This window comes from Erinaceus europaeus, chromosome 15 (genome assembly GCF_950295315.1).
Source record: "Erinaceus europaeus chromosome 15, mEriEur2.1, whole genome shotgun sequence".
Classification (NCBI taxonomy): Eukaryota; Metazoa; Chordata; class Mammalia; order Eulipotyphla; family Erinaceidae; genus Erinaceus; species Erinaceus europaeus.
The window spans coordinates 4,623,099-4,648,506 of record NC_080176.1 but is presented as its reverse complement, the minus strand read 5'-3'; the positions used below and the strand labels follow the sequence as shown (position 1 = coordinate 4,648,506).

Sequence of the window (25,408 nt, the reverse complement as noted above, 5' to 3'; positions counted from 1 at the left end):
CCATCCCCAGGGGCAGTGAGAGGTGCCTGGGCTGCACCCCCTCCTGGAGCCTGGGAGAAGAGTGCCCTGGGGCCAGGAAGCAGGCACCTCATGGGGGGTTGGGGAACCCCGGGATGCAGGCTTCTTCCCCAGGGAGAGGCCCTCAGGGCCCTGCACCCCAGTCCCTGGGGCAGCCCCACCTTGTCTGCTGCAACTGGCGTCTGCCCGCCTGCTTGTCCATGCTGGCCCCTTCCTGCCCTTCGAGTTCCCGCTCTGACCCCAGAGCCAGGCTTGGCACTCCGGCCATTGTGGGTTGTGCATCGTCCGCACCCTGGCCCAGTCCTGCTTCCTACTGGCCCTCTCCTCTTCTCCCCTGCACTGAGGGGTGGACCCCACTTACCTCCTGGGCCTCGCTGCCCGGGGTGCCTGGCCTGGGCCCTGGGGGGCTGCATGTGGAGAGCCTTCCGGGGCTGTGCAGGCTAGCTAGGCCCTGGCTCCTGGTGTCCCCTGTGACAGACAGCCCCTCCCATGGTCCCCAGCCCCGGTGGCCCTGCTCACCTCTTCCTGTGCCGGCTCCACTTCAACCCTCCTTCCTGTCTGTTTTCAGAAGCCAACAGCCTCACACACAAATCAGTGAGCCACAGCAGTCGCTCCCCAGCTTCGTCATCACCCCAAGTCAGGGGGCACAGCCAGACTGGGGCTACCTACCGGTCACCCCACAGACAGGCGCTCAGTAACGGGGCTCTAGCAGGGCCACTGGGGCACTGCCAGCAGATATTTGCTTTTGGGGGGGGCAGTGGAGAGACTGGGGGATCCTCGGCCCACCCCAAGCCACATAGGTAGAAGCAGGCCTCTCCCGAGTTTCCCTTCCCTCAGCATCGGGTACGTAACCCAGTTTAACCCCAGGGGCCCTCCGGGGCAGGCCGCAGGGACACCGAATGTGGGTGTGGGCCTGTCCCTGGAGGAGGTGTCTGCACTCAAGAGTGCCTGATGGAGGACAGGCTACCCTTGGTGACAGTGCTGGGTGGGGACCCACTGTGGGGCGCTGCAGGTCTTAGCTTCCCTCAGCAAGCAAGTGGGAGCCAGTGATGGCTGTGGGGCAGGAAGAGTGTTGGCTCTGGAGGAGGCTGCAGTGAGCATAGGAACACCATGTCTGTTTCTCAGGGGCTGGGTGCTGGGTGCACACGGTGGCCGCCCCCGGGAGGCCTGCTGAGGCTGCGGGCGGACAGGGTGCAGTCAGGCGCCGGGCCCTGGCCAAGGTGTTGGTGTGCTTGCAACCCACAGGATGTGGGAACAGGGGGCCGGTGGTGTGGGTTCCTGAGAGGAGACTCCTGCAGACTTGGCCCCTCAGGGAGTCATGGTGGAACCCTGGAGCTGGCATACCCCCCCACCCCACTCCCCACCTGCAGGGGACCCAGAGCCGCGTGACCACTTGGGCTGCCCAGTACTCTACTTTGCTCCCCAAGAGGGGTGACCCCACATCTGGCTCTCCTTGGGCTTCATGCTCAGGGCCTGCGGTCCCCACCCTGGAGCCCTAGAGCTGCCTCTCGCTGCTTGCCCGTCCGAGGCCTCAAGTGCTCTGATGCTGTGCTGCTGGCAGGGGCAGCCCTTTGTCAGCTCTGGTTGTGGTGGCTCCTGACTGCCTCCCTCCCCAGGGCACTGCCAAGTGGCTCCAGGTCCGACTCTCTACTCATTAGTCTTCTGAGTGTGGGACAGACTGCACGGCACTGTCCCCTCTGGGCTCCCTGGTGCTGCCAGAACTCCAATCCGGGCCCCACACATGGCCAACTCCGTGCTCTACCAGGTGTGGCTCACTGGTCCTTCCACCTTCCTGCCCTTCACCCTGTGATCTGACCAACCTCCCTGGAAATGTATCCAGAGATGGGGGAGGGTCTCCCCCCAGGCTTGTGGAAACCCTCCTGCCTCCCTGGAACAGTCCACACTGGGGGGAGCAGGGCAGCCCAAGACCACTGGACCCGCTAATCGCTGCCCTGGACAGTGAGGACACCACGTGGTTCTAGAAACCCCACTTCTTGTATGCTGTGTGCCCCTACAGCCCGGCTAGTACCCCCTCCAGGAAGCTGTCTCTCTGGGCCCCTGGGCAGCAGCCCTGGCTCTAAGCATAGAAGGGTGGCATCTATCCCCTCCACCCGGCAGGCGGCTGGGCCTGGGGAGGCTCACAGCGGGCTGGGAAGGGGTGTGTAAAGCTTGGACTTTATTGCACATCATAGAGACAGACTGCACCATATCTGAGACAGACAAGGACGTTCACAAAAACACGGGCCAGAGCCCAACCCCTAACTGCCCCAGGTCACGCAGTGGTGAGAACAAGAGACACACAGGCTGGAGGCTGCTGGTGGTGATGATAATGTCTGGGCCAGCTGGTGGGGTCCACAGAGTTGGCTGGAGGGGCCCTGCCCAGGTGCTGGTGGTAGCAGGCTCGCCTGGACACCCCTGGGCCCTGCACGACTGTTGCCTGTGCCCTCAGCCCTGCAGGGCTGCGTTGGCCTCAGGGGCTGGTGGTTGTGGGTGGGGAGGGGGCCACGGGCCTGCTGCTCCCACCCACCTTCTTCCTGCCTGTGGGCCGCCGACGCTGGGCCCTCTGTTCCTTCTCCCTTCGGGCTGCGGCTGTGGTGAAGGTGATGCCCTGGGCGTCCAGGAAGTCCAGCAGAGTCCGCGCAGCCACACGCAGGCCTTGCTGCCGCAGCTCGGCCTGCAACTCCGCCAGCTCCAGCGGCTGGTACTGTAGCACCCGGCGGTACAGGGCCGGCCTCGAGCGCAGGTAGTGGCACAGCGCCTCTTCCATGGCGCCCATCTGCGTGGCGCTGACCCCCTCCTCGCCCTCTTCATCATCTCCAGCAGACTCAAAGGCCACGCCCGCCTCGCAGGAAGAGGAGCTGGGAAGAGACGGCACCCTTCCCTTGGCCCCAGGGGACAAGACCAGAACACCCTATAAGGCTCGCCCACTGGAGGCTGACCTCCTGTGTGCTTTGGAGGTCTGGACCCGGGACCTGAAGGTCTGAACAGACTCTCCAACACCCATGGGGTTGCTAGAGCCCAACCCAGAGGGCGCCTGGTGGTTTGGACCCTGGCTGGCAGTCAGAGGCTGAGCCACTGCCCGTCCTGCCACCCCTCACTCACCTCTGGGAGGAGCTAAGGGAGCCATCGCTGACATCCAGGGAGGTGGCTGCACAGTCCTGGGAGGCCGGGGGCTGGGCACTGTTGGGGCCTGGAGGCACCTCCTTGGCTGGGGCCGTGCTCTGAGGGGGGGCTCTTCTGCTGGGCTGCCGCTTTCGGGGGCCCTTAGACCTTTGGGGGGTGGATGCCGTGGTGGCCCCCAGCTGGGTGCAGCCAGCTGCCCCTTCAGCCTCTGGCAGCCCCTTGGGGGACTGGCCCTCGTCCCCCGAGTCCGACTCCAGTGTCTGGTGAGTGTACTGGAAGATCTCCTTCAGTTTCAGGACCATCTGGCGCTTGGGCAGGGGGCGTACCCCATACCTGGATGGGGAGACAGCTGGGCGTCAGCCAGGGGCATCTGGAGACAGATTTGTGTTGAGACAACCCTGCCCCTGCAGCCTGGCTGAGCGGGCCCAGCTTGGGGTGGGGGATTGCCCAAGAGACCAACCTGTCCAGCTGCTTCTTCAGCTCTGGGGTCTCCAGGACAGAGTAGCAGGGCATGGGGGTGATGGGCACTTTCGGGGGCAGGTTCTTCTTCCAACTCGCACCTTCTAGGAAGAACAAGAGACACATTTTCAGCGGTGGGACCTGGGCCACTATGTTGTGCCACCAAGGGAAGCCCTGTTCTGGTGGATGGTGCCACTCCTCGTGGCTGGCTGTGGGTCTGTGCCAGCAGTCCCGGGGAGTGTGTGTGCAGGGGCGGCCTGTGCGGGCTTCGGAGCACCTGCGAGCTTCCAGCAGGTAGCTACATAATTTCTTTTTCTTTTTTTACCAGAGCACTGTTCAGCTCTGGCTTAGGGTGGTGCAGGAGGATTGAACCTGGGACTTTGGAGCCTCAGGCATGAGAGTCTGTTTGCATAACCATTATGCTATCTACCCTCCGCCCCATAATTTCTTTTTTGACAGGCCAGGACCTCATACACACGTGGTTTCATGGGTCCCGGTTCACCTTTTATTTAGACAGAGGGAGAGACACCACAGCAGAAGAGCTTCTGCTGGAGTCACAGCACTTCTCATATGGTGCCTGGACCTGAACCTGGCCACGCATATGGTGAGACGCGCGCCCTAGCTGGTGAGCTATTTATTATCCCTTGGCCCCTATACCAAGTTGGTAAATAAAGCAACTTAAAAAAAATGTGACAAAATTATGGACAACTATGATGGTAGCAACATGGACACCTTTGGGGCAGGCTTGGGCATCAGTGTTTTTTCTTAATCAAGAGATCCTGAGTTCAATTCCCAGCACTGCATATGCTAGAGATGCCCTCAGTCAATTATCTTAGAAAAACTCAGCAGAGGATGTGAGTGGCCATTTCCCCTCCAAAGTGGACAGTGGCAAATAGGCACACAGAGAGACGCTGCCAGGTGAGACCATCAAGCGCAGAGAGCCCCAAGTGTCACAAGGATGAGGGTGACCTGGGCATCCACCCCAACAGACAAGACTGGCAGGTCAGGAGGCCACCGTAGGGCCCTGTGACCTGGGGCCATTCTCTGCAGTGAGGTCCACACCAGTACTGGGCATGGTGGGCCTCGAGCACGGGAAGGGCCACCATGGTCACCTTGCAGCTTGTCCCCACATCACATCTGAGGGAAGGCTGGCAGGTGGCAGCTGGGTGGGGCTTACTGTGGCTCTCAGAGCTGGGGCTCAGCATTGTGGGGTGGGGGCACATCTGGGGGCTTTTAACAAGTGCCCTGGCAAGCTGTAGAAACCCCCAAGTTTGGGCAGCCTGAGCTCTGACAGGAAGTTGTCTGTACCTTGGTTGTGGAGAAGGCTCTACCTCTTTGTCAGGGATGCCCTCCACCCCAGAGGACCCCCCCCCTCACCCACACACACTCACTGGGCGTCTCGAGGCCTCCTAGTGTGGCAGGCGCCTGCTTGCTGGGCGTGTGGGCCAGGGCTGGGAGCTCTGGGGACCTGGGTTCCTCTGAGTCCCAGTCATCCCACAGAGCAGAATTCAGGAAGCTGGGCCTGCTGCTCCCCGCAGAGCTAGTGCGTGGGGACCGCTCCCAAGTCCTCTTGCGGCTGGTGCGGCTCCCTCGGATGGGGGTGGTACTCAACGCAGGGGAGCCCGGGTCCCCGCTGTACCCACCACCAGGGCTACTGGTGCTCAGGGGGCCGGTGCGCTCCAGGTTCAGGTGGTCGATGGGGATGGGCGAGAGGGGCTCCACGTGCCAGCAGCAGTCATCCACGGGGATCGGGGGGTCACTATCAGGCAGGGGGCTGCTTCTCACCGGGGGGGCAGCTGCCTCCTGTTCCTCTTCGCTGTCCCCCACCTCTACCACCTCACTGGCCTGACTAGGGGGCCCAGGCCCCCAGAACTTTTGGGGGGGAGCGGGGAGGTTCCTGGGGACCAAGCAGGATGCCGGTGAAGACATCAAGTGGTGTCGGGGCTGGGGGCCGCAGGGGCTCCTGGGGACCTGTTTGCCTCCGTCAGGGCTGCCAGGAACCGGGGGAGTGGGGCTAGCAGGTGGCGTCTGGGGCACGCTCAAGGAGAGCTTGGCGGCGTCAGGTGTGGCCCTCCCCTCCGGTGGGCCCCCCGATCTGAGCTTGGCTGCCAAGGCCTCCCGGGGCCTCAGGCCCAAGATCTGGGTCTGCGACGAGCAGTCTCGGCTCCTGCTGGTCAGCGGGGTGGCGGGCACAAGCCACGAGGAGTCTGTGGTGCTGTCCTCGTGGCTGCTCTCGGGGTCCTGGAACAGTTGGGGTGTCCCTCTGCTGCCCAGGGAGCTCCGATCCCTGGCCCCCTCCACCCCCTGAGGTGGGGTGGCCTCTCCCCCCGGGGGGCTCTGAGAACCGTCCTGCTCCTCGTCCACATCGATGATGGGGAACAGCTCACAGGATGTGGGGCTGGCTTCTAGCACTTCCTGTTCTTCTGAGGGCTGGTCAACAGCAGCCTTTGCTCTGCTCTGCTCTAGCTCCAGCTCCTCGTCAGAATCCAGCAGGAGAATCACCTCGTCGTCTTTGCTCACACTGGGGGCCCTGGCGGCCGGAGAGAGCCTGCAGCAGCCGGGGCCAGGCCGCGACTGCGTGAGGTCAATGGAGGGAGACTTCTCAGGGGAGACCAGGACCCCTCTGCTCCCACTATCCAATGTGGAGCTGTACTGGAGGCCCTTCCGTGCTGGTGCTGTGAGGACAGCCCTGCCCCTCCTCTGCTGGGATGGCGAGTCCTGCCAGGGGGTCTGGGAAGCTCCTCCCTGTGACAGGGGCCTGGGTGGGGAGGACTCACTGGGGAGCTGAGACCGCCGGGGATTTCCACTTTGAGGAGGGGGCTGGGACAGGGAGAAGCTTGGGTGTGAGGGAGGCTGGGAACTCCTCCCCTGCCTCTCGGGGACTGCGTGGCCTCCTTCCCCCCTATCACTGTAGGTCTGGGATGGCGCAGGGTGTCCTTGTGCCGAGGGGAAGGGCTGGTCATCGCCATCCACATCGACTGGGCACAGGTAGGCACCTTCTCCCCTCAAGGTCCGGCAGCCCCGAGGAGGGCGCCAGGGGCGGGCGGGGTCAGGCGTTTCACTGGGGGCCTCAGCCCACAGGTCCTTGCAGGGTGACACAGCCTGGCTCACACGGCTCTGTGGGGCTGCAGCCTTGCTCCTGTCTGGCTGGGACGGGCCCACCTGCTCTGTGTCTTCTGGGAGTTCTCTGCCAGGGACGCTGGCCAGTGTGCGTCCAGAGTCCGGACCGTGCTCCCCAAGTCGGTCCTCCTCAGCCTCCAGGGTTCTGTCCTCCTGCAGCAGCTTGCGCTGTGTGGCTGCGAATTCGTAGATCTCGTCCATTTCTGCCTCATTCACCTTTTCTCTGTATTCGTCGTGGGCCTCGGGCCCTGACATGGCCTCCGCATCCTTGTCCTCCCCGGCCCACATGGACCTTAGCAGCTCTTGGAAGTTCTCGGCTCGGCCCTGGCAGGCCACGTCCTCCTCCCAGCGGGCACCCTCTGTGTTTGTCACAGCAGCTGCTTGCTCACAGAGGTGCATGAGCTCGCTCACCCCAAACCTGCAGGGGAATCGTGGGGTCACTACCACCCCACAGGGGAGTCATGACCCTTCCCTGCCTTCCTGCTAAAGTAGTGTGTGTCCTTGCTTGCACTCAGTCCCTGAGTCTGTTGATCCCTGAACCAGCAACTCATGAGACCACAAGGTCGGGTCCCTGGGCTGAACAGCACTCAGCCCAGCCAGGGGGCAACAGGCTGCTACTCGAGGGTGTCCCTGTGGTCTGGGAAACCTCTGAGGCTGAGCCGTGCCCCCAGCCTGTTCCCCCAGGGGTGGGTGGGTGGTGTGGCCTTGGATGAGGGAAGGCTGGCCCTCCTGCCCCCTCTTACACCACCCAGGAGCAAAGTTTCCCCACTCAGGTGGCAGGGACTGGTTTTTGGGGCAGACAGTGCTGTGCCAAACTCAGCTGTCCGGCTCCTGGGAAGTACAGGGCTGTTCAGCAGAGTGCTGGGACGATGATGAGGCCTGAGGCTGGAGACTCTCTTTCTAGGCCCAGGGTGCTGAGGAGCCAGCACTCGGCTCCCTACAAGTGCCCACCAGGCTGGACTACCAGCCAATAGGCCACCACCAACTAAAATCCACCTCAATCAGAAACCCAGGACACAGCATAGGAAGCCCTCAGCCCTGATCCTCCCGTGAGCCGAACCCCTGCCTAGCTCTGGTGCTGACAGCAAAGGCTGGGCTCTAAGTGGACACGACCTGCGGGCCAGGGAGCTCAGGTCAGGGGCCAGGTGGGCCGGGGGGCTGGTGTCGGCTGCGTAGAGGTAGTGCAGGAAGGCGCGGGCGGCCTCCCCGCTCACGTCACCCAGCAGCACACGCTGGCTTCGTGGGTCGCCGTCCTCTGAAGCCAGGAAGCTGTCGCTGTTCACCTGAGAACAGACCAGAGCAGGAGACTTACCGACCCGGCTGTGGGGGCAGGTGACACACGTGGTCTGGGAGGGTTCCCTGTGCTAGCCAGGGACTGCAGGTGACACTGGAAGCCTTCTTTGTTTTGGGGGCCAGTGAGCTAGCTCACCAGGTAGGGTACCCACCCTGCCATGCGTGTGGCCCAGGCTCGTGCCCTGGCACTACATGGGAAGTGGTTATAGTGCCAGAGAAAACGGGTGCTGTGGGGTCTCTCCCGCTGTTTAAATGAACAAGTGGCTGGGAGTGGCGATATTCCGTTTCAAGATCAGATGCCAAAGAACTCAGTTTAGCTTCCTCTTGACAAACAATTGTGAGAACTAGAAGTTTCTGCCAGGGAGGGAGAGTGGTTTGGCTTCCAGAATGTTCCTGGAAGTACATGCCAGACGACAGGGGACACAGCCTCGTGGCCACTGGGAGGTCAGCGTGAGACGCCGGGCTGTGCTTGAGAGGAAGGATTTACTTTCATCGGATTGAGAAATCAATCAAGAAACTGACTGAGGTCAAGAAATGGATCAAGAAACTGGTGAGGCGTGTTCCCCAACTGCTGCCCTCAGCTGTCTCCTCCACGGAAGCTGTGGCAGAGGAGGAGAGGATGCAGGGAGGGGAGACTCACGTGCTGCATGAGGAGTGGGCAGCGGGCGTACAGCACGAACTTGTGGGCGTACAGCACCTCCCCGCTGTCTGTCTGAAACTGGACGTCGCTCAGGTGGGGGTTGTTGACCATGGCGCCGAAGTCGGCCAGCAGCAGACCCAGGGCGAGCTGGAAGCAGAGGGGAGTGGTGCTTCTGGGCCCCAGCTCTAAACAGGCTCCTCAGACCCAGTGTCCCTACCTACTCGGGGCTTTTTTGCAAACACTGGCTTCCTACAGATTCTGTCCCACAGAGCTGCTGGCCCAGGGAGAGCAGCTGAGAGGAACTATAAGCCCCTCTCCTGGCTGTGGGCCCTGGTTCCGGGGAGGCTGGGGAGTGTCGGCTGGTGCCAGATTAATGGAGTGATATGCACCGACAGAAACCCCCGTCTTCACAGGATCGGAGCTGGACGGGCCCGGGGATGTGGTGCACTGAGCAGGTGCTGAGAGCCCCAGAACAGAGCAGGCTGGTACCTGCTACAGGGTTATATATGGCCCTCGCTCCCCAGATCAGCGAGCGTCTCAACAGGGACAGGAGGCAAATGGGCTCACAGACAGAGGTGAGCACGAGCTCTGGGGAGCAGCCACCCTGGGGGAGCAGTGCCAAGGCCTGTCCTCTGTCCTTACCGCTGCCTGGCTCGGCTCCTCTGAGTGCTTCTCCTCAGCAGGCAGGACAAAGCCCGTCAGGGGAAGGCTGCCAGGAGCCTCATCGGAGCCTGGGAGAAGGATTCAAAGGTTAAAAGGATGTTCCCTTCAGCCACATGAACACCAGGTGTCTCCGGGACCACAAACCCGCTGGACACCCCTAAACCACCCCCCCGGGAGCCGAGGGGACCAGACCAGGAGGGGCCTTACCCATGTCCCCTCTGGTGCTGGTGTGGCTCCCGCTGTTGGGCCACTGGCTGGCACTCAACCCCTCCCTGGCCAGCTCCACAAGGTCCTGAAGGGCCTGCCGCTCTCTCTGGCTGGAGGAGGGTGACGAGGTACCAGGGCCACACCCCACAGGGTGGGCAGGGTGTGTCCGGGTGCCCCGATCCAGTGGCTCTGGTGGCTGCAGTGCCAGTGCAGGCTCCTGCACGAGGGCCTGAAATGAGGGTGATAAAGCAGCTGGTGCAGCAGAGGGCAGGTACAGAACGCCCCTCCTCAAACACCATCCCCTACGGTGGCTGCCCAGGGCATACCTTTGGGGGCTTCCGGGGCACCAGGGGCGGGACCAGGCTGGCCGTGTAGAAGGAGGTGGTATCCCAGGGGGCTGTCAGGGCACTGCCTGACCACAGGAAGCTGGGGTTCCCCTGTGGAGGCGGCAGGCACCATCTGGCCTTCCCCTGCTCGCCCTGCAGGATCCCGCTGGCCGGGAGAGGTGGTGTGTGGGATGGCAGTGACTCAGGCTCCTCCGCAAAGAGCTGGGCGATGCGATCCTCGATCTGCCTGCCTGTGGTCTCTGTGTCCTGGACCAGCAGCTGCGGTGCGGCCGTGAGTGCCTTCTTCCTGCGACCCTTCTTCTCTAGGGGAAGAGAGGGGCTGGGTCAGGGCTGCAGTCCTGCCTGGAGCACCCCCCTCGCACCCCCTCAGAGGCGTACCTGCTGGTGGCTGAGTCCTCTCCGCAGTGCTGCCTGGTCCCAGCCCCGCCAGCCGGGACTCCTGCTCCATCTCCGAGCGTGACAGGGCCATGGCCACCAGCACGTCCTCGCATGGTGCCTTCAGTCCGCCGACCCTCCTCCGCTTCTGTGGCTCCTTCTTCTTGTTGGCGGCTGCTTTCCGCTTCAGAACCCCCATGGGACTGCTGACACTTCAAAGGAGGCCAAACACAAGGTTAGTGGGCAGAGAGGTGGGCACGCCCCACACAGGGCCCCCAGACAGCTGGACTTCTTTGGGACCCCACACTGCCTTCATCCCTGAGAGGTGTCCACAGGGGCCAATGTGAAGGGGAAGGGCCCCTCGGGTGTGCCAGGGCTTCTACCAGCAGCCTCCTGCTCTAACAGTGAAGCTCTTGAGTTCTTTTTATTTATTTATTTTCCCTTTTTGTTGCCCTTGTTTTTTATTGTTGTTATAGGTATTGTTGTTGTTGGATAGGACAGGGAGAAATGGAGAGAGGAGGGGAAGACAGAGAGGGGGAGAGAAAGACAGACACCTGCAGACCTGCTTCACCGCCTGTGAAGCGACTCCCCTGCAGGTGGGGAGCCTGGGGGCTGGAACCGGGATTCTTACGCCGGTCCTTGCACCTCGCACCACCTGTGCTTAACCCACTGTGCTACCGCCTGACTCTCAAGCTCTGAGTTCTTGAAGACATAATCTGAGAAGAGCCTATGTTGTCTCACCAGCTGTGACTGAGCTGTGATCTACACTCAGTGTGACCTAACTGGGATCAGACTGTGCAGTCTACACTTGGTGGACCCAGCTGGCTGAGCTGACACTCCATGCAGTCTACACTCAGTGGACCCAGCCAGCTGAGCTGACACTCCATGCAGTCTACACTCAGTGGACCAGTCTACACTTGGTGGACCCAGCCGGCTGAGCTGACACTCCATGTAGTTTACACTCAGTGGACCCAGCCAGCTGAGCTGACACTCCATGCAGTCTACACTCAGTGGACCCAGCCAGCTGAGCTGACACTCCATGCAGTCTACACTCGGTGGACCAGTCTACACTCGGTGGACCCAGCACCACACAGGGCTGCTGTGTCGACCCACCTGGCTGGAGCTTCACCACGGGGCCCAGTGGGTTGTGCTGTCTGCAGCCGCACAGCCTGGAGCAGGAGCTGGGGCCCCACCTCCATCCTGGCCGCACACTGCTTCAGGTGGCTGAGCCTGCTCTTCGGGGTGAGGAACGGTCTGCCGCAGATGGGGCACTCGGGGACCTGGGGCACGGCGGGTGTCAGTGCCTTCTCAGTCTCGTCCAGGCACCTGGGAGGGGGACATGGGGCGCTGTGTCCTGGATGTGTGCTTACCACTCGTGGGCAGTGCCGGGCCTACACCCAGTGTGGCAGTGGGAGTCTCCGAGCAGAGGTGGCTGGAGGACACACGGCAGCCCCCGCCAAAGTGTGAGCACAGGTGTGCACAGAGCAGCTCTGCCTGCAGCATCCCAAAGGGGGGAACATCTTGAGTGTCCCTCAGTGGGTGGACAGACACACAGTGTGGTCTGTCCCACGGGGGCCACGAGTCAGCCATCAGGAGGAAGGGAGGACACAGTTCTTTCCGGGCTGAGCCTGCCAGCTCGTCCTGAGGTGCCCTGGCCTTGGAGATGTCTTCCTCTGTGAGTGTCCAAGGCAGGGACGGGGAGCAAGGCAGGGTGGGGGCAGTAGCATCGGGTGCTAACGGGCATGTTTCTTTTTGAGGTGACGGGAAGATTCTAGAATTGCCTGTGGTGACCCTGTGCTGCACGACCCTGACTTGCGTGAATGAGATGTCTCTTCAGAGGGGTGAGTTTCACGTGACAAGTCTCAGTAGGGTTGTCTCTAAAGAGCAAGGGTGGCCAGGAGGCAGGGCAGTGAGTGGGTAAAGCGTCAGATTCTCAAGCGTGGAGAGTCACCGTTTGACCCCTGGTGGTCCATGTGCCAGACTGATTTCCCGACTCCTTCTCTTCTTCTCAGATATAGAAGCCAGTACACAAACGAAGAGATAGGACAGCAGGGGCCTGACAGAGATGGGGAAGGTCCCCTCAGCAGCCCCGGGAGCCACAGCTGGTATGAGGGGGATGCCTACCGGTTCACGTGCTGCTCCCTCCGCGTGGGGTTCATGGCTGACAGGTTCTTCTGACAGATCTGACAGAAGAACAGCCCCTTCTCCTCCAGGCCATCCAGGGGCGTGGGTGCTGGCTCCTGCCCCAGTTCCTGCTGCAGGGCCCAGGCCAGCGCGGCGTCGCTCTCCATGGCAGGGAGCCCAGGCCCCAGCCCTGTGGAGGCGCAGAGCCCCTGAGGATGGGTCACCCCCACTTGCTGCTCCAACACTGGGGGATTCCCAGGACAGTGCTCTGGCCTCAGTGCCAGGCTCATGGGGAAACTGAGGTGCAGCCTCCCACCTGGGCTCCTGGGAAGCCTGGGTGTCCACATCTCTAACAGCTTCTGTGAGTGGTGTGGGGTCTGGGGCCTGCTGAGGGTCAGGGTCAGAGACCTGTCCCCTCACCCCCAAAGCCAGCCCCTGGCCATTCCAGATTTACAGCCTCTCACCCAAAGGGAGACCAGAAAGCAGGGGACTGTGGAATGAGGTGTGATGGCACTGGGGTTGTGGGGTTGTGGGGAAACTCAGCTTAGGGTGCTGTGAGGTCAGGAACTTACTCTTCCCCCTCTCCACAAACCCTGCTCAGCTTTGGTTTCCAGTGATGGCAGGCACTGAGCCAAGGACCCCAGAGCCTCCGAAGTGAAAGTCCTTTTCAGAAGCATTGTGCCCTCTCCTGGCCCCAATAGCTCACTTTCAAGTGGTATAGAAAACACGTATGTTCACAGACAAATACATAGCAAAACGGTAGCCACTGCTAAGTCTTGGTTGAGGGACGGGGGTGGGGGAGCAGGAATGATCTTAGGGTCTCACACATGCAAGAGCAGTGCTCAGCAGATACCTGGAAGGAACCTGGGACCTCTCGCATGCAAGTCCTATACACTGCCACTGTGCTATCACCCAGAACCTGGCTTCATTTTTAAAATTCAATCCATTGAGAGAGAGAGAGAGGAGAGAGGTCAAAGCACTACTCCATACTCCACTCCCTGGATCTCCCCCAGAGCTGTTCAGGGTGCTCCTATGTGGGGCTGGGGCTTGAACCCAGAGCCTCACACAGGTGTGTGTTCTCACAGATGTGTACATTATCTCCTGGGTCTGGCTCATAATATTTTTTAAAAACCTCTCCATGCAGGAAAAAAATAAAATCTCATCATAGTAAAAGTAAAAATTAGAGTGGGAAAATAGCACAATGGTTCTGCAAAAGAGTCTCCTGCCTGAGGCTCCAAGCTCCAGGTTCAGTGCCCTGCACCCTCACCAGTCAGAGCTGAGCGGGCTCTAGTGACAAAACCAAACAGTAAAAGTTCAAAAAGAGGAAGAAGCATCCTGTCAGAGCTCAGTGAGAACTGATCCGGGGCTGCTATTCTCAGGCAGGGGTAACGGGCAGCACAGCCCAGTGCATGCTCCCTTCTGCCTGCCCGCCAGGCTTGGCCTGCCCCTCTCACCATTCAGGGCCTCCTCCTCTGGCTCCTCTGGGGCGTTTTCTTCGGGAGCAGCCTCCAGAGAGCCCCCATCGCAAGTGTGCTTCAAACGCTCAGGGTGTGTTCTTTTGAACTGTTGCATCCGCTGAAGGACTAGCTCTGCTGCCCGGGGCTTGGAGGGGCTAGGCACGGTCACTGTCGTGGTCAGGCAAGAGGAGGGCGGGCACTGGGACTCACTGCTGGGCACACCTGTGGGCAAGGAGGGACATGCTCAGAAACCTGGGGGCAGAGCACACTTCTGAGGGCCTCTCGCCAGCCAGTTCAGGCTGAGCCCTCATGTGTGACCAGGTGGGTCTGTTGGTGGCTTCGCTGCTCTTGTAAAATAAACACCCCTGTTGGCTGGGTAGAGGCGCACCCATAGGACACATATGTTACAATGGCCAAGGACCTGGGTTCAAGCCCTCAGTCCCCACCTGCAGGGGGGTTGCTTCACAGGCGGTGAGGCAGGACTGCAGGTGCCTCTCTCTCTTTCTCTCTCCCTATCTTCCCCTTCCTTCTAGACCTCTGTCTGTCTCTATCCAATAAAGTAAATCAAATTAAAAAGAAATACCTACATCTGACGAGAGGGGTGGGAGGGGAGCCTGTGTGGGGTGATGCACATGGTTCCTGGTCTTAGTACAGCTGTACAGCTGTGCCTGCTGAAGCCAGGGGTCTGGATGCTGCCACTGGTGGGCGCCACAGAAGGGGGGCTGCGCTCTCTGAGGCTGACATGATGCGAATGCCAGTCATGTGCATTTCTCTTTTCCTGGCTCAGGAAAAGAGCCCTTTGCTCAGGAGCCCTTTGCTCGGGTCCGAGGAAGGTCCCCAATGGGAGTCCAGGAGCCCCAGCAGCTGTACATCCTTTCCCATGTGTGTGTGTGTGGGGGTGCAGTGTTTGCGGGGAGCGTGCTTGCTCTCATGACACTCTCAAAGGGAGTGGCAGCTGCCTGCAGTATAGCTGCCGCTCCCTCACCACGGTCCCCCAGGGTCGCGCTCACCACACCAGGAACAAACTGTTGAGAGCAGGAAGTGAGGTGTGAAGAACTGAGAAACTGAATGAGGAGCCCGGAGGTTCTACGTGCAAGGCTGGTCTGCAGCTGTGCGTGAAGAGCGAGCAGTGAGCGTGGTGGGAGGGAGCTGCTTTCACCAAACAAACAAGGGCAGGTGTTCAGAGGAGGAGGCCCTGAAGACTCTCCTGGGACCACAGCTGGCCTGCCTGGTGGCCTGACCAAAGAGCCACCTGCCCCGCCGGCTACCTGGTGTGAGCGTCAGTGCGAGGCTCCTACACGGTCATGTGCATGGCTGACCGGGCGGCTCACTGGCTTCAACTACAGTCCCAACAAGATGGGGAGGCCTGGAGATGCATCATCCACCCTTTACCGACTGTGAGGCCTTGACCCCACAGTGGCAGAGCAGTGCTGGGGCGTCCCTCTTCCCTCTGTCTAAAAACTAAGCATGAGCTAACCAGTGGTGGGCATGCCGTGGGCTCAGCCACATGCTGATGCCCCGTGTGGGGCTGCCAGGCCCAAGCACCCTCTAGCTGGCTCCTTTCAGGTTTCCCTGACTCCTGGTTTTTGATGGGACAGGTCACCCCTCGCTTCCTCTCTGGGCCGTTCCGGCCGTGGTCTGCGCCCATTACCTGTCTGGGTGCTGCAGGCACTCTTCAGGGGAACCTCCTCCCCGTTCTCAGGAGCAGCTGGCTCATTCTCCTGCCACTTGATCGTCCCTTGCTTTTTAGCCCTGGGGGCCTGGCTGCCGGATCGTGTCTTCCTCTCGGCAGGGCCTGGGGGGGCTTTGCTCTTGGCGGCAGTCTGCTTGGTCCTTCTCGGTCTGCTTCTGATCTGAGACCCCTCTGAGGCCTTGCGGGGCTTCCTCTCCCCAGGCATCTCCTTGGGGCCATTCTTCTTCACCCTCTGGAAGAAGCTGGCGCAGAGTTCCTTGAAGTCTTCGTCGGACTCATCCATCCTCTGAAGGGTTTTCTTCAGAGGAGTATGGGTGGGCCTGGGGTGTGTGTGAGCTTGGCTTCTTCTGCTTCCTTCTCAGCTATCTGGGGGGCCAGGGGGCTGGCACTCCAGAGCGAAACCTTCTGTTTCCCCTCCACAGTGGGTTCAAAGGTCTTTTCCCATCGAGCTGGAGTTAAACAGCACCTTCCCAGCTTGCTCTGTTAGCGCATGTGAGAGGCAGGCTGTCGTCTAGGCTGTGGAGACCCGGCACATGTGAACTTGGTGCTCCGGAGATTCTGAGGCGCCCATGGGGAGAAAGCGTGGTCGGGCCACCGCCTTTGCCACCTGTGGAGAAGCAGCAGTCGCACGCGGCACCAGCAGGTACTGTCCTTTCTGCCACTGCTTCTGGGAAGGGGCGAGAACAAGGGGTGTGGGAAGATACTCTGGGGTAACAGCACCCCTATCCAATACTCAGATAGCAGCGAGTGGACAGACTCTCACCCCACGGGACAGCACAACACACCCGGAAGAGGGCGCTAGAGACCTGGGAGAGCACGTCTCTCACTTTTGCCACTCTCCAGGCCACTTTTGCATCCAGAGAGACAGAGACAGAAAGAGGGAGAGACACCGCGGCGGCAGAGTGTCCTTGGTTGTTGTAGCCACCTCCACATGGGACCAGAGCTCACACTGTGCTGTCCCTGTGGCTGGGCGGGCACCTGCCAGGGAGTGTTCTCTCTGACCCCAAATGGAGACATTTTGGAGGGACGTTGTTTTTCCTGAAATCTAGGTGAACAAATACCATGAGGGGCTGCTGCCACAGGGACAGGTAGTCTCTGAATCCAGAAGAACACTCTGGTCACACTGGCCCAGGACCTCCACACAGTTGAGCCTCTGCGAGCAGGTGGTGTGATGACAGACACAGAGTCAGAGATGCTGTGCTTGCACCCCCAGGGAGAGACGCAGAGGAGCACAGGAGGCTCCTCCGTTGACGTCACCAAAGCTTTTCTAATTTATTTTTGCAGGGCCAGGACCTTGCATATTCCACTGCTCCTGGGCTGTTGTTGTAATAATTATTGTTGTTATTATTACTAGTAGTGGTAGTAAAAGATGTACTGATTTCATAGGAGACAAATATTTCCAGAGAGAGAGAGAGAGAGAGAGAGAGAAGTCTGAGCATCAACCACTGCAGTGCGGAACTGGAAACCTCAGGGATGGAAGGCTTGCTTTTCCCCACTCCTCCTTTTCCCCCCCACGCCCTTTCTTTTTTTCTTTCAGATAGAGACAGAGAAGCAGGTGGGAGCAGACAGCACAACGGTTATGCCTGAGGCTCCGAAGTCCCAAGTTCAATCCCTCGCACCACCATATATGCCAGAGCTGAGCAGTGTGAAAAAAAAAAAAAAAGAGAGAGAGAGACAGAGATTGAGAGACAGAGAGATTGAGAGACAGAGAAGCTGAGAGAGTGATAGCGCCCACAGCACCCACAGCTTCCTTCGATGCGGTGGGGGCCGGGCTGGAACCTCGGCCTCACACTTGGCAGAGCAGCTATTCCGCCAGCCCGTCTCCTGGAGGCAGAGACACCACTGTCTGTCTGTCTGTTTATCTGTCTGTCCCCATCTGAAAATGCGGAGGCCCTGCCTGCCGGCTCACCTGGGGCTGCGCTGGCGGCTGGGTCTCGGCCTCAGCGGAGGCCTGACAGCCGCGGGAATGAATGGCCGTGGGCGGGCGATCCGCGGGCCCGAGCCTCCGACCCAGCCGGCGGGCACCGATCGCGGCCGCTGACAGCTGGGCGCCGGCCACCGCCTCTCTCCCGACGGATCCGGCGGCCCCCGGCCAGGCGCGGGCGCTCGGGGGCCCCGGGCCCCCGGGCCCCCAGAGCCGCAGGACGGCGGCCCAACCTCCCGCTCCCGCCCGCTGGGCACAGCCCGGCCCCTCCTACCTGGGCGCCGCCGCGGGCTCTTCTCAACGGAGACGCGCGCGCCTGCGCAGCCACCGCCCTCCGCGCAGGCGCCCCGCGGCTCACAAGCCTCTCCCGGCGTGCCCCGCGGCCCCGTGGCACGAGCGCTTCCGGGCGCGCGCTTCCGGTCGTCGTTGGTGGCGACGCTGAGGCGGTTCGCGGTCCGGCGACCCAGGTAGGGGGGGGCGCGGCGCGGGGCGGGGCGGCGGCTGCGGGGCGGGGGCCGCGGGGTCCCTGGCGGTTCTCTGCCCCCCCGCCCCGGGTGCTCGTGGCCGCGCAGAGGTGAGCGGGCCGCCGGGACCTAAGCTCGGGGCCGCTTCTTCCGGGGGCCGCGCGTCGTGTCGCGTCGGGTCGTGTCGCTTCGGGTCGGGTCGGGTCGCTTCGGGTCGTGTCGTGTCCTGTCGCGTCGGGTCGGGTCGTGTCGCGTTGCGTCGCGTCGCGTCTCGTCCGGTCGTGTCGCTTCGGGTCGAGTCGGGTCGGGTCGTGTCGCGTCGTGTCTCGTCCGGTCGTGTCGTGTCGTGTCGCGTCGGGTCGCGTCGGGTCGTGTCGCGTCGGGTCGGGTCTCGTGTCGGGTCGTGTCGCGTCGTGTCGCGTCGTGTCGGGTCGTGTCGCGTCGTGTCTCGTCGTGTCTCGTCCGGTCGTGTCGGGTCGTGTCGTGTCTCGTCCGGTCGCGTCGCGTCGTGTCTCGTCCGGTCGTGTCGCTTCGGGTCGAGTCGGGTCGTGTCGCGTCGGGTCGGGTCTCGTCGTGTCGGGTCGTGTCGCGTCGTGTCTCGTCGTGTCGGGTCGTGTCTCGTCGTGTCGGGTCGTGTCGGGTCGTGTCGCGTCGTGTCTCGTCGTGTCTCGTCCGGTCGTGTCGTGTCGGGTCGTGTCGCGTCGTGTCGCGTGCGGCTCAGGGCCGAGCAGTGGAAGCCGGGCGGCCCCCACCTTGCCTCCCCCGGGGCCCGGGCGGCGTCCTCACGGCGGAGTCGGGGTGCCGGTCCTGCCGCCCCAGGCCTAGCCGGGCACCGCCGTGCGGGGGCGCATCACGGGGCCTTCCCGCCGCGGGACTGGGCGCGGCTGCCGTTTCTCAGCTCCGGGTGACCGGCGTCCGCAAACTGCCCTGCGGCCGAGGCCCTGCCCGGTGCACCGGGACCCGGGTCCGCCCCCGCCCCCCAGGCCCTTGCTTCCCTCAGTCGGTGCCTGCAGCTACGAGTCACTGCTCCCGGGGCCATTTCCCACTTTATTGGACAGGACAGAGAGAAATGGAGAGAGGAGGTGAAGACAGAGAGGGGGAGAGAAAGACAGACACCTGCAGACCTGCTTCACCGCCCGTGAAGCGACTCCCTGCAGGTGGGGAGCCGGGGGCTCGAACCGGGATCCTTACGCCGGTCCCTGCGCTTTGCGCCACGTGCGCTTAACCCGCTGCGCCACCGCCCGGCCCGGGTCTGGCTTCTATGGCGGGAGCCCGACTTTGGACAGTGCCCAGCTCCGGTGCTTGCCCCGAGGCAGCAAGGGCGTGTAACTGCAGCCGCTGTGTAATTCGGGGACATTCTCGCCATTCGACAGCCTCGCCGAGGGGGCCGGGCAGAAGGATCCCGGTTCGAGCCCCCGGCTCCCCACCTGCAGGGGAGTCGCTTCACAGGCGGTGAAGCAGGTCTGCAGGTGTCTGTCTGTCTTTCTCTCCCCCTCTCTGTCTCCCCGCCTCTCTCCATTTCTCTCTGTCCTATCCAACAACAACGACATCAATAACAACAATAACTACAACAACAATGAAAAACAAGGGCACCGAAAGGGGAAAAAAAAAAGTTAGCAGTTTATTGAGAGAGAAGGTGGAGGAAACCAGCGCATCCGTCTGGCAGGTTTTTAATGGTGGGCCTGTGTGGTCGCCCAGTCATTTGCTCAATGTAATGTTTCTAAGTTCCTCTCCGTGTGGCACGAGTCAGTTATTTCACGGCTAGATCGTGCTCCCTTGTGTGACTTTACCACTTTTCCCATTTCCCCAAGGGCATTTGGGCCGCCACTGCTACTTTGTAACTATTCAAAGTGCTGCCGCAGTGAACTTGTGTGTACAAGTGTTTAGGTTTCCTGACCTCTGTCTTGACTGCAGTTCGGGGGAGTGCTGCTGGTGGTACTGCTCAGTGTGAATCCCAGCTGATCGCAGGTTCCCAGAGCGTCGCCTGCAGGTGTTAGACTTCGGAAGCCAGACATCACGCACAGCGCCCTACCTGTCTGGATTTCAGCAGCACACCGGTGGTCAGCAGCAGGGAAACTGGGTGAGCTGCTTAGACTTGACCCCTGAGAGCTTGGTTCACGGAGGTGGCGAGAGGCCTGGCATCCCGTGCACGGCGGCAGGGAGGGCCGGGTCTGAGGAAGAGTCTAGGTCGCGTTCCAGCGTTGCCTGGTGCTTTGGAATGATTGAGGCCGGGGAGTTGTTGGCCTGGTCTGTGGTTCGTTAGCTGTGGAGGGCGGATCTGAAGGAGTGAGCCACCTGGGAGGGCACGTCACAGCGCTGCAGAAGCTGGAACTGGGTGGTGTGAGGGACTGATGTCTCTCAGAGACCTAGCTAGGAAAACCTGCCATCGGTGGGTGGAACCTGCTCATACTCTCCAGTACAGTGTATTAGCTGAAGTGTAGTTAGTGAAGAAAGGGTTCCTTAGATGTTCGAGTCTCAGATTACTTGGGGATGCTCAGCTGGAAGTACTTAAACACCTTAGGATAAATCTTGGGCAGGGTTTTGTATTTGTGCCTTAATTTATTTTTGCCACCAGCGTTATCTCTGGGGCTCAGTTTTGGCACTGCAAATCCACCACTCCCAGAAGCCGTTTTTACACTTTTTTTCTTCTACCTGTTATTTATTTATTTTTAATTTTTTAAATTTATTTTATTTATTCCCTTTTGTTGCCCTTGTTTTTTTTTTTATTGTTGTAGTTATTATTGTTGTTGTTGGATAGGACAGAGAGAAATGGAGAGAGGAGGGGAAGACAGAGAGGAGGAGAGAAAGACAGACAGCTGCAGACCTGCTTCACTGCCTGTGAAGTGACTCCCCTGCAGGTGGAGAGCCGGGGGCTTGAACCGGGATCCTCATACCGGTCCTTAAGCTTTGCGCCACCTGCGCTTAACCCGCTGCGCTACAGCCCGACTCCCTCTTCCTGTTATTTTAAAAAACATTTTACTGGGAGTCAGGCGGTAACGCAGCAGGTTAAACCTGGATCCTTATGTATTATAATATGGGTGCTCAACCAGGTGTGCCACCACCCAGCCCCAAAACATTTTATTTATTTATTAATGAGGAAGATAGGAGGAGAGAAAGAACCAGACATCACCCTGGTACATGTGCTGCCTGGGACTGAACTCAGGACCTCATGCTTGAGAGTCCAATGCTTTATCCACTGTACCACCTCCCGGACTGCCCTTCTTCCTATTTTATTGGATAGGACAGAAAAACAGAGAGAGAGAGAAAGAGACACCTGCAGCCCTGCTTCAGTGCGAAGCTTCCCCGGGGCTCGCCCCTGGGTACTTGTGTATAGTAATATGCACACCTATCTGAGTGCACCACCACCCAGTCCCCGTATTTTTTTTTTTTTTTTTAGTTAAATACCAGGGAATGAACTCTGGGCATGCGTGATACTGCTGTGCCACCTACCCAGTGAATTTTTTAAAAAAAGATTTTATTTATTTATTCATGAGAAAGATAGGAGGAGAGAGAAAGAACCAGACATCACTCTGGTACATGTGCTGCCTGGGACTGAACTCAGGACCTCATGCTTGAGAGTCCAATGCTTTATCCACTGCGTCACCTCCCGGACCACTGCATTTTAAAAAAAAAATATTTTATTTATTCATGAAGATAGAAGGAGAGAGAGAGAACCAGACATCACTCTGGTACATGTGCTTCCGGGGCTTGAACTCATGACCTCACGCTTGAGAGTCAAGCGCTTCACCTACTGCGCCACCTCCCGGATTGAGGCAGGGAGAAATTGAGAGGGAAGGGGAAATAGGGAGAAACAGAGACACCTGCAGCCCTGCTTCACCACTTGTGAAGCACTCCCCCTGCAGGTGGGGACCAGGGCTTGAACCTGGGTCCTTGTGAGTGCTTAACCAGGTGTGCCACCTTCTGGCTGCCAACCCAGTGAACTTTAAAAAACATTTTTTCCCCCAAATTTTATAGTTTCTCTCTGAGAAAGAGGAGAGGAAGAACTGTAGCACTTCTCCACTACCCATGGCGTGCCCTTGATATTGTCCATTGTGCTCCCATGTTCTGGGGGGCTCTGGACCCAGGGCCTCACGTGGTAAGGCAATTCCATTTAAAAAAAATTTTTTTAATTTACTTATCCCTTTTTGTTGCCTTTGTTGTCTTTTTATTGTTGTTGTAGTTATTATTGTTGTTGTTGGACAGGACAGAGAGAAATGGAGAGAGGAGGGGAAGACAGAGAGGGGGAAAGACAGACACCTGCAGACCTGCTTCACCGATTGTAAAGCGACTCCCCTGCAGGTGGGGAGCTGGGGATTCGAACCGGGATCCTTATGCCGGTCCTTGCACTTTGCACCACCTGTGCTTAACCCGCTGCACTACGGCCCTACTCCCGGAGTCTGCATTTAATCAGTGCCTGCTGATGAGGTGGTGAAGTCTTGAGGGTGTGGCAAGCTGATGAGGGGCATTGGGATTTAGGGCTCCTCGTGGTTCCTCTGGAACTTCAAGGAACACAGTTCTGGGGCGGCTTCCCTCTGGCCCACAGGGAGCCTCGGCCGCTGCCTGGCCCTGGACCGACCACGTGCTGGCTTGCTTGCAGGCGAAGCACCGGCCTCCACACCACCACAGCTATAAACGGGGACTCTGAGCAAAAGCCACGGCACCTGGAGGCAGGAAAACAAGGTTATTGGCACCGACCCAGAACTAGCTACAGGTTCTGGGCTCTGAATTTCAGCAGTTTATTTATAGGAAAACAAGGAAAGCTTGGCTAATGATTCACCAGGATCAGGAGATGGTCAGAGGTAATCAATCAAAGGGAAATGGAGGGTGAATAAACTTGGAGTTTATAGAAGTCCTGAAAACCTAGTACAAATATTTGCTACTATTTTTATACGCTACTTCACTTCCCCCTTTTATCTGCTGTTTGTGACCTGACTCAGAAAGGTCAAACAGCATTACTTTATAACAAATAATTAAGGCTTTTATAATAACAAATATTAACAAAAGGTGGCTTTATTGCAGTAAGGGAGCCAGTGGAGAGAACAAGGGCCATGTGTTTGTCTTCTCAGTGGGTGAGGCCATAAGCTTTTGTTGCGTGTGGATCAGTTTTGGAGCCGTCGTCTTTCTGGTCCATGTGCCAGACTCCACTTGGTGTCTTCTCTTGGATCATCAGCTTGAAAATGAGCTTTGAGGGTAGGTGGTAAGGAGGCGAAGCACAGCGACATGTAAGTGGGCAGCGGTGTAACCTTTGTACCATTTTTCTTTTATTTTGATACACAGCTGTCACCTCTGCTCTTGGGTCTGGCTTTGGGACTCACACATTTAGGGGCGGGGATAGGTAGCATCATGGTTACAGAGACTCTGATGCCTGAGGCTCTCAAGTCCCAGGTTCAATACCCGGCATCTCCATAAGCCAGAGCTGAGCTGTGCTTTGGTAAGAAAGAAAGAAAGAAAGAAAGAAAGAAAGAAAGAAAGAAAGAAAGAAAGAAAGAAAGCACACGGGGGACCGGGGTAGCGCAGAGGGTTAAGTGCACATGGCGAGAAGTGCACGGACCGGTGTAAGGATCCCTCCTGGTTCGAGCCCCCACCTACCCACATGCAGGGGGTCGTTTCACAAGTGGTGAAGCAGGTCTGCAGGTGTCTATCTTTCTCTGCTCCTCTCTGTCTTCCTCTCCTCTCCATTTTCTTTCTGTCCTATCCAACAACAGCAGCTATAACAACAATAACAGTAATAACCACAACAAGGGCAACAAAATGGGAAAAACAGCCTCCAGGAGCAGTGGATTTGTAGCGCTGGCACTGAGCCCCAGTGATAACCCTGGAGGCAAACAAAAAAATTAAAAATATTTATTTATGGGGGCCACGTGGTGATGTGGAAGGACCCGTGTTCAAGCCCCTGTCTCCACCTGTAGGGGAGCTTCATAGGCGGTGACACAGTGCTGTAGGTATCTCTTTCCCTCTGTTTCTCTCTCTCTCTATCCAATAAATAAAATATAAGGAGGGACTTATGTAAGAGTTGAGGAGGGACTTCAATATAAGAGTTAAGAAATTAAAGGGTTTACTAAAGCTGGGGTGGGGTGGAACTCAGGACCTTATGCTTGAGAGTGTCCACTACTCCATCTCCCAGGAGACACTTTTTTTTTTTGGTGTGGTACCAGGGCCTCATGCATGCATGATACCACTGCTTCCAGGCCAACATTTTCTTTTCTTCTTTTTAAATTTTAGATAGGGAGGGGGGAATTGCTTCACCATCTGTGGAACTTCCCCAGTGCTCCCAGAGCACTAGACCTCACGCACAGCACAGCACAGCACAGCACAGCACAGCACAGCACAGCACAGCACAGCACAACCTGCCCGGTGAGCTGTCTTCTAGCCCCAGCACGTAAAACTCCTAAGAAAAGCCAGGGATGAATCTTGGGGTGACAGTAAGTTCACGTTCTAGCACCAAAGGCAGAAACAAGCACCAAAAGTCCACACCACCAGACTGTTGTGAAACTTTTCAAATATTCTTCCTATTCTGTGTTTTGTCTTTCCATACTCTCTGATAGTGTGCTTTTGGCCTGCTGTTTATCTCTTTCTAAATTGTGTGGCAGCGTGGGGGCTGCTGGGTAGCAGGGCCCATGCACAGTTCAACTGTTCCCAGCCCATTTTTTCATCTCTATTTTAGACAGAAGGAGAGACAGGGACTCTATAGCCTAGAGCTCCTCTGGTGTGCTCTGTGATGCTTGTGTGTGGTGCCTGGGCTTGAAGTCAGGACCTTGCACACAAGACATTGGCAGGTGAGCTGTCTCCTGGCCCCTCTTAAATTTGTACCTGATCTGGCTACAAATGAAAACTGAGTTTTACCCCTAGGGAAAACTGAACCATATTATGCCCTAGCCCTTTCTATCTGACATCTCCTTGGATGCCTGTGAAGCCCCAGGAGAGGACTGTCTCGCTGTGGAGCTTGGGGAAGCAGCTCATGGATTGACTGCCAGTGCTGCATGTGCGACACTGGTGCTCTGGCTTCTCTCCTTTCTGACATGGGAATCTTTTGCTTTCATATTTAATAAATAAAACCAGTCTCCCTCCCCCCCCCCCCGCCCCTTATGAAAGCATTGTGCAGCTCTGGCTTATGGTGGTTTGAGTCCAGGACCTTGGAGCCTCAGGTGTGATTATTGTGCAGTCTTCCTGCCCTAAAATCATAAGGATATGAGTGAGGATCCTGGTTTGAGCCCCCAGCTGTCCACCTACAAGGGAGTCGCTTCACAGGTGGTGAAGCAGACCTGCAGGTGTCTTTCTCTTGCCCTCCTCTCTCCATTTCTCTCTGTCCAACAGAGACAACAACAACAAGAACTATAATAACTACAACAGTAAAACAACAAGGGCAACAAAAATAGAATAAATATTTAAAAATTTTTAAAAAATGTTTGGAGGAGAGAGGACAGACCAGAGCCATGCTGTCACACGTGCTGCTAGGGATTGATTCTAAGTCCAGAGCCACCTCCCAGACTGCAGTAGTGAT

General features: G+C 58.6%; 2 protein-coding genes and 1 long non-coding RNA gene across 9 annotated transcripts in view; 2 read left to right on the top strand and 1 right to left on the bottom strand.

Moving 5' to 3' along the window:
• Nucleotides 1-2,174: 2,174 nt before the first annotated feature.
• Nucleotides 2,175-17,857, bottom strand: SLX4 (SLX4 structure-specific endonuclease subunit). 4 transcript variants are annotated; one of them, XM_060172475.1, is made up of 15 exons: nt 17,718-17,857; nt 15,478-16,186; nt 13,824-14,048; nt 12,370-12,559; nt 11,359-11,571; nt 10,249-10,457; nt 9,850-10,172; nt 9,524-9,752; nt 9,296-9,384; nt 8,654-8,800; nt 7,834-8,003; nt 4,992-7,138; nt 3,602-3,704; nt 3,121-3,474; nt 2,175-2,876 (listed from the first exon to the last, which is right to left on the bottom strand). In XM_060172475.1, exons 2-15 carry the CDS (start codon nt 15,800-15,802, stop codon nt 2,489-2,491), a joined length of 5,112 nt encoding a protein of 1,703 aa, XP_060028458.1. In that variant the 5' UTR covers nt 15,803-16,186; nt 17,718-17,857; the 3' UTR covers nt 2,175-2,488. The 4 variants fall into 4 exon arrangements, with proteins under 4 accessions (XP_060028458.1, XP_060028459.1, XP_060028456.1 ...); XM_060172476.1 differs by having other exon boundaries at nt 15,478-16,183; nt 17,718-17,854; XM_060172473.1 differs by lacking the exon at nt 17,718-17,857 and adding an exon at nt 17,429-17,683.
• On the top strand, nt 11,566-12,372 carry LOC132533055 (uncharacterized). Its single transcript, XR_009544936.1, has 3 exons — nt 11,566-11,920; nt 12,003-12,086; nt 12,258-12,372. It is a non-coding gene; the product is annotated as an uncharacterized LOC132533055 (long non-coding RNA).
• The window catches only part of DNASE1 (deoxyribonuclease 1), a 16,745-nt gene continuing 9,131 nt past the window's right edge, over nt 17,795-25,408 (top strand). For all 4 annotated transcript variants that reach the window (XM_060172479.1, XM_007522022.3, XM_060172481.1 and 1 more), the window contains exon 1: nt 17,795-17,910. The gene's annotated coding sequence lies outside the window, so the exon portion shown is untranslated. The remainder of the gene's footprint in view (nt 17,911-25,408) is intronic.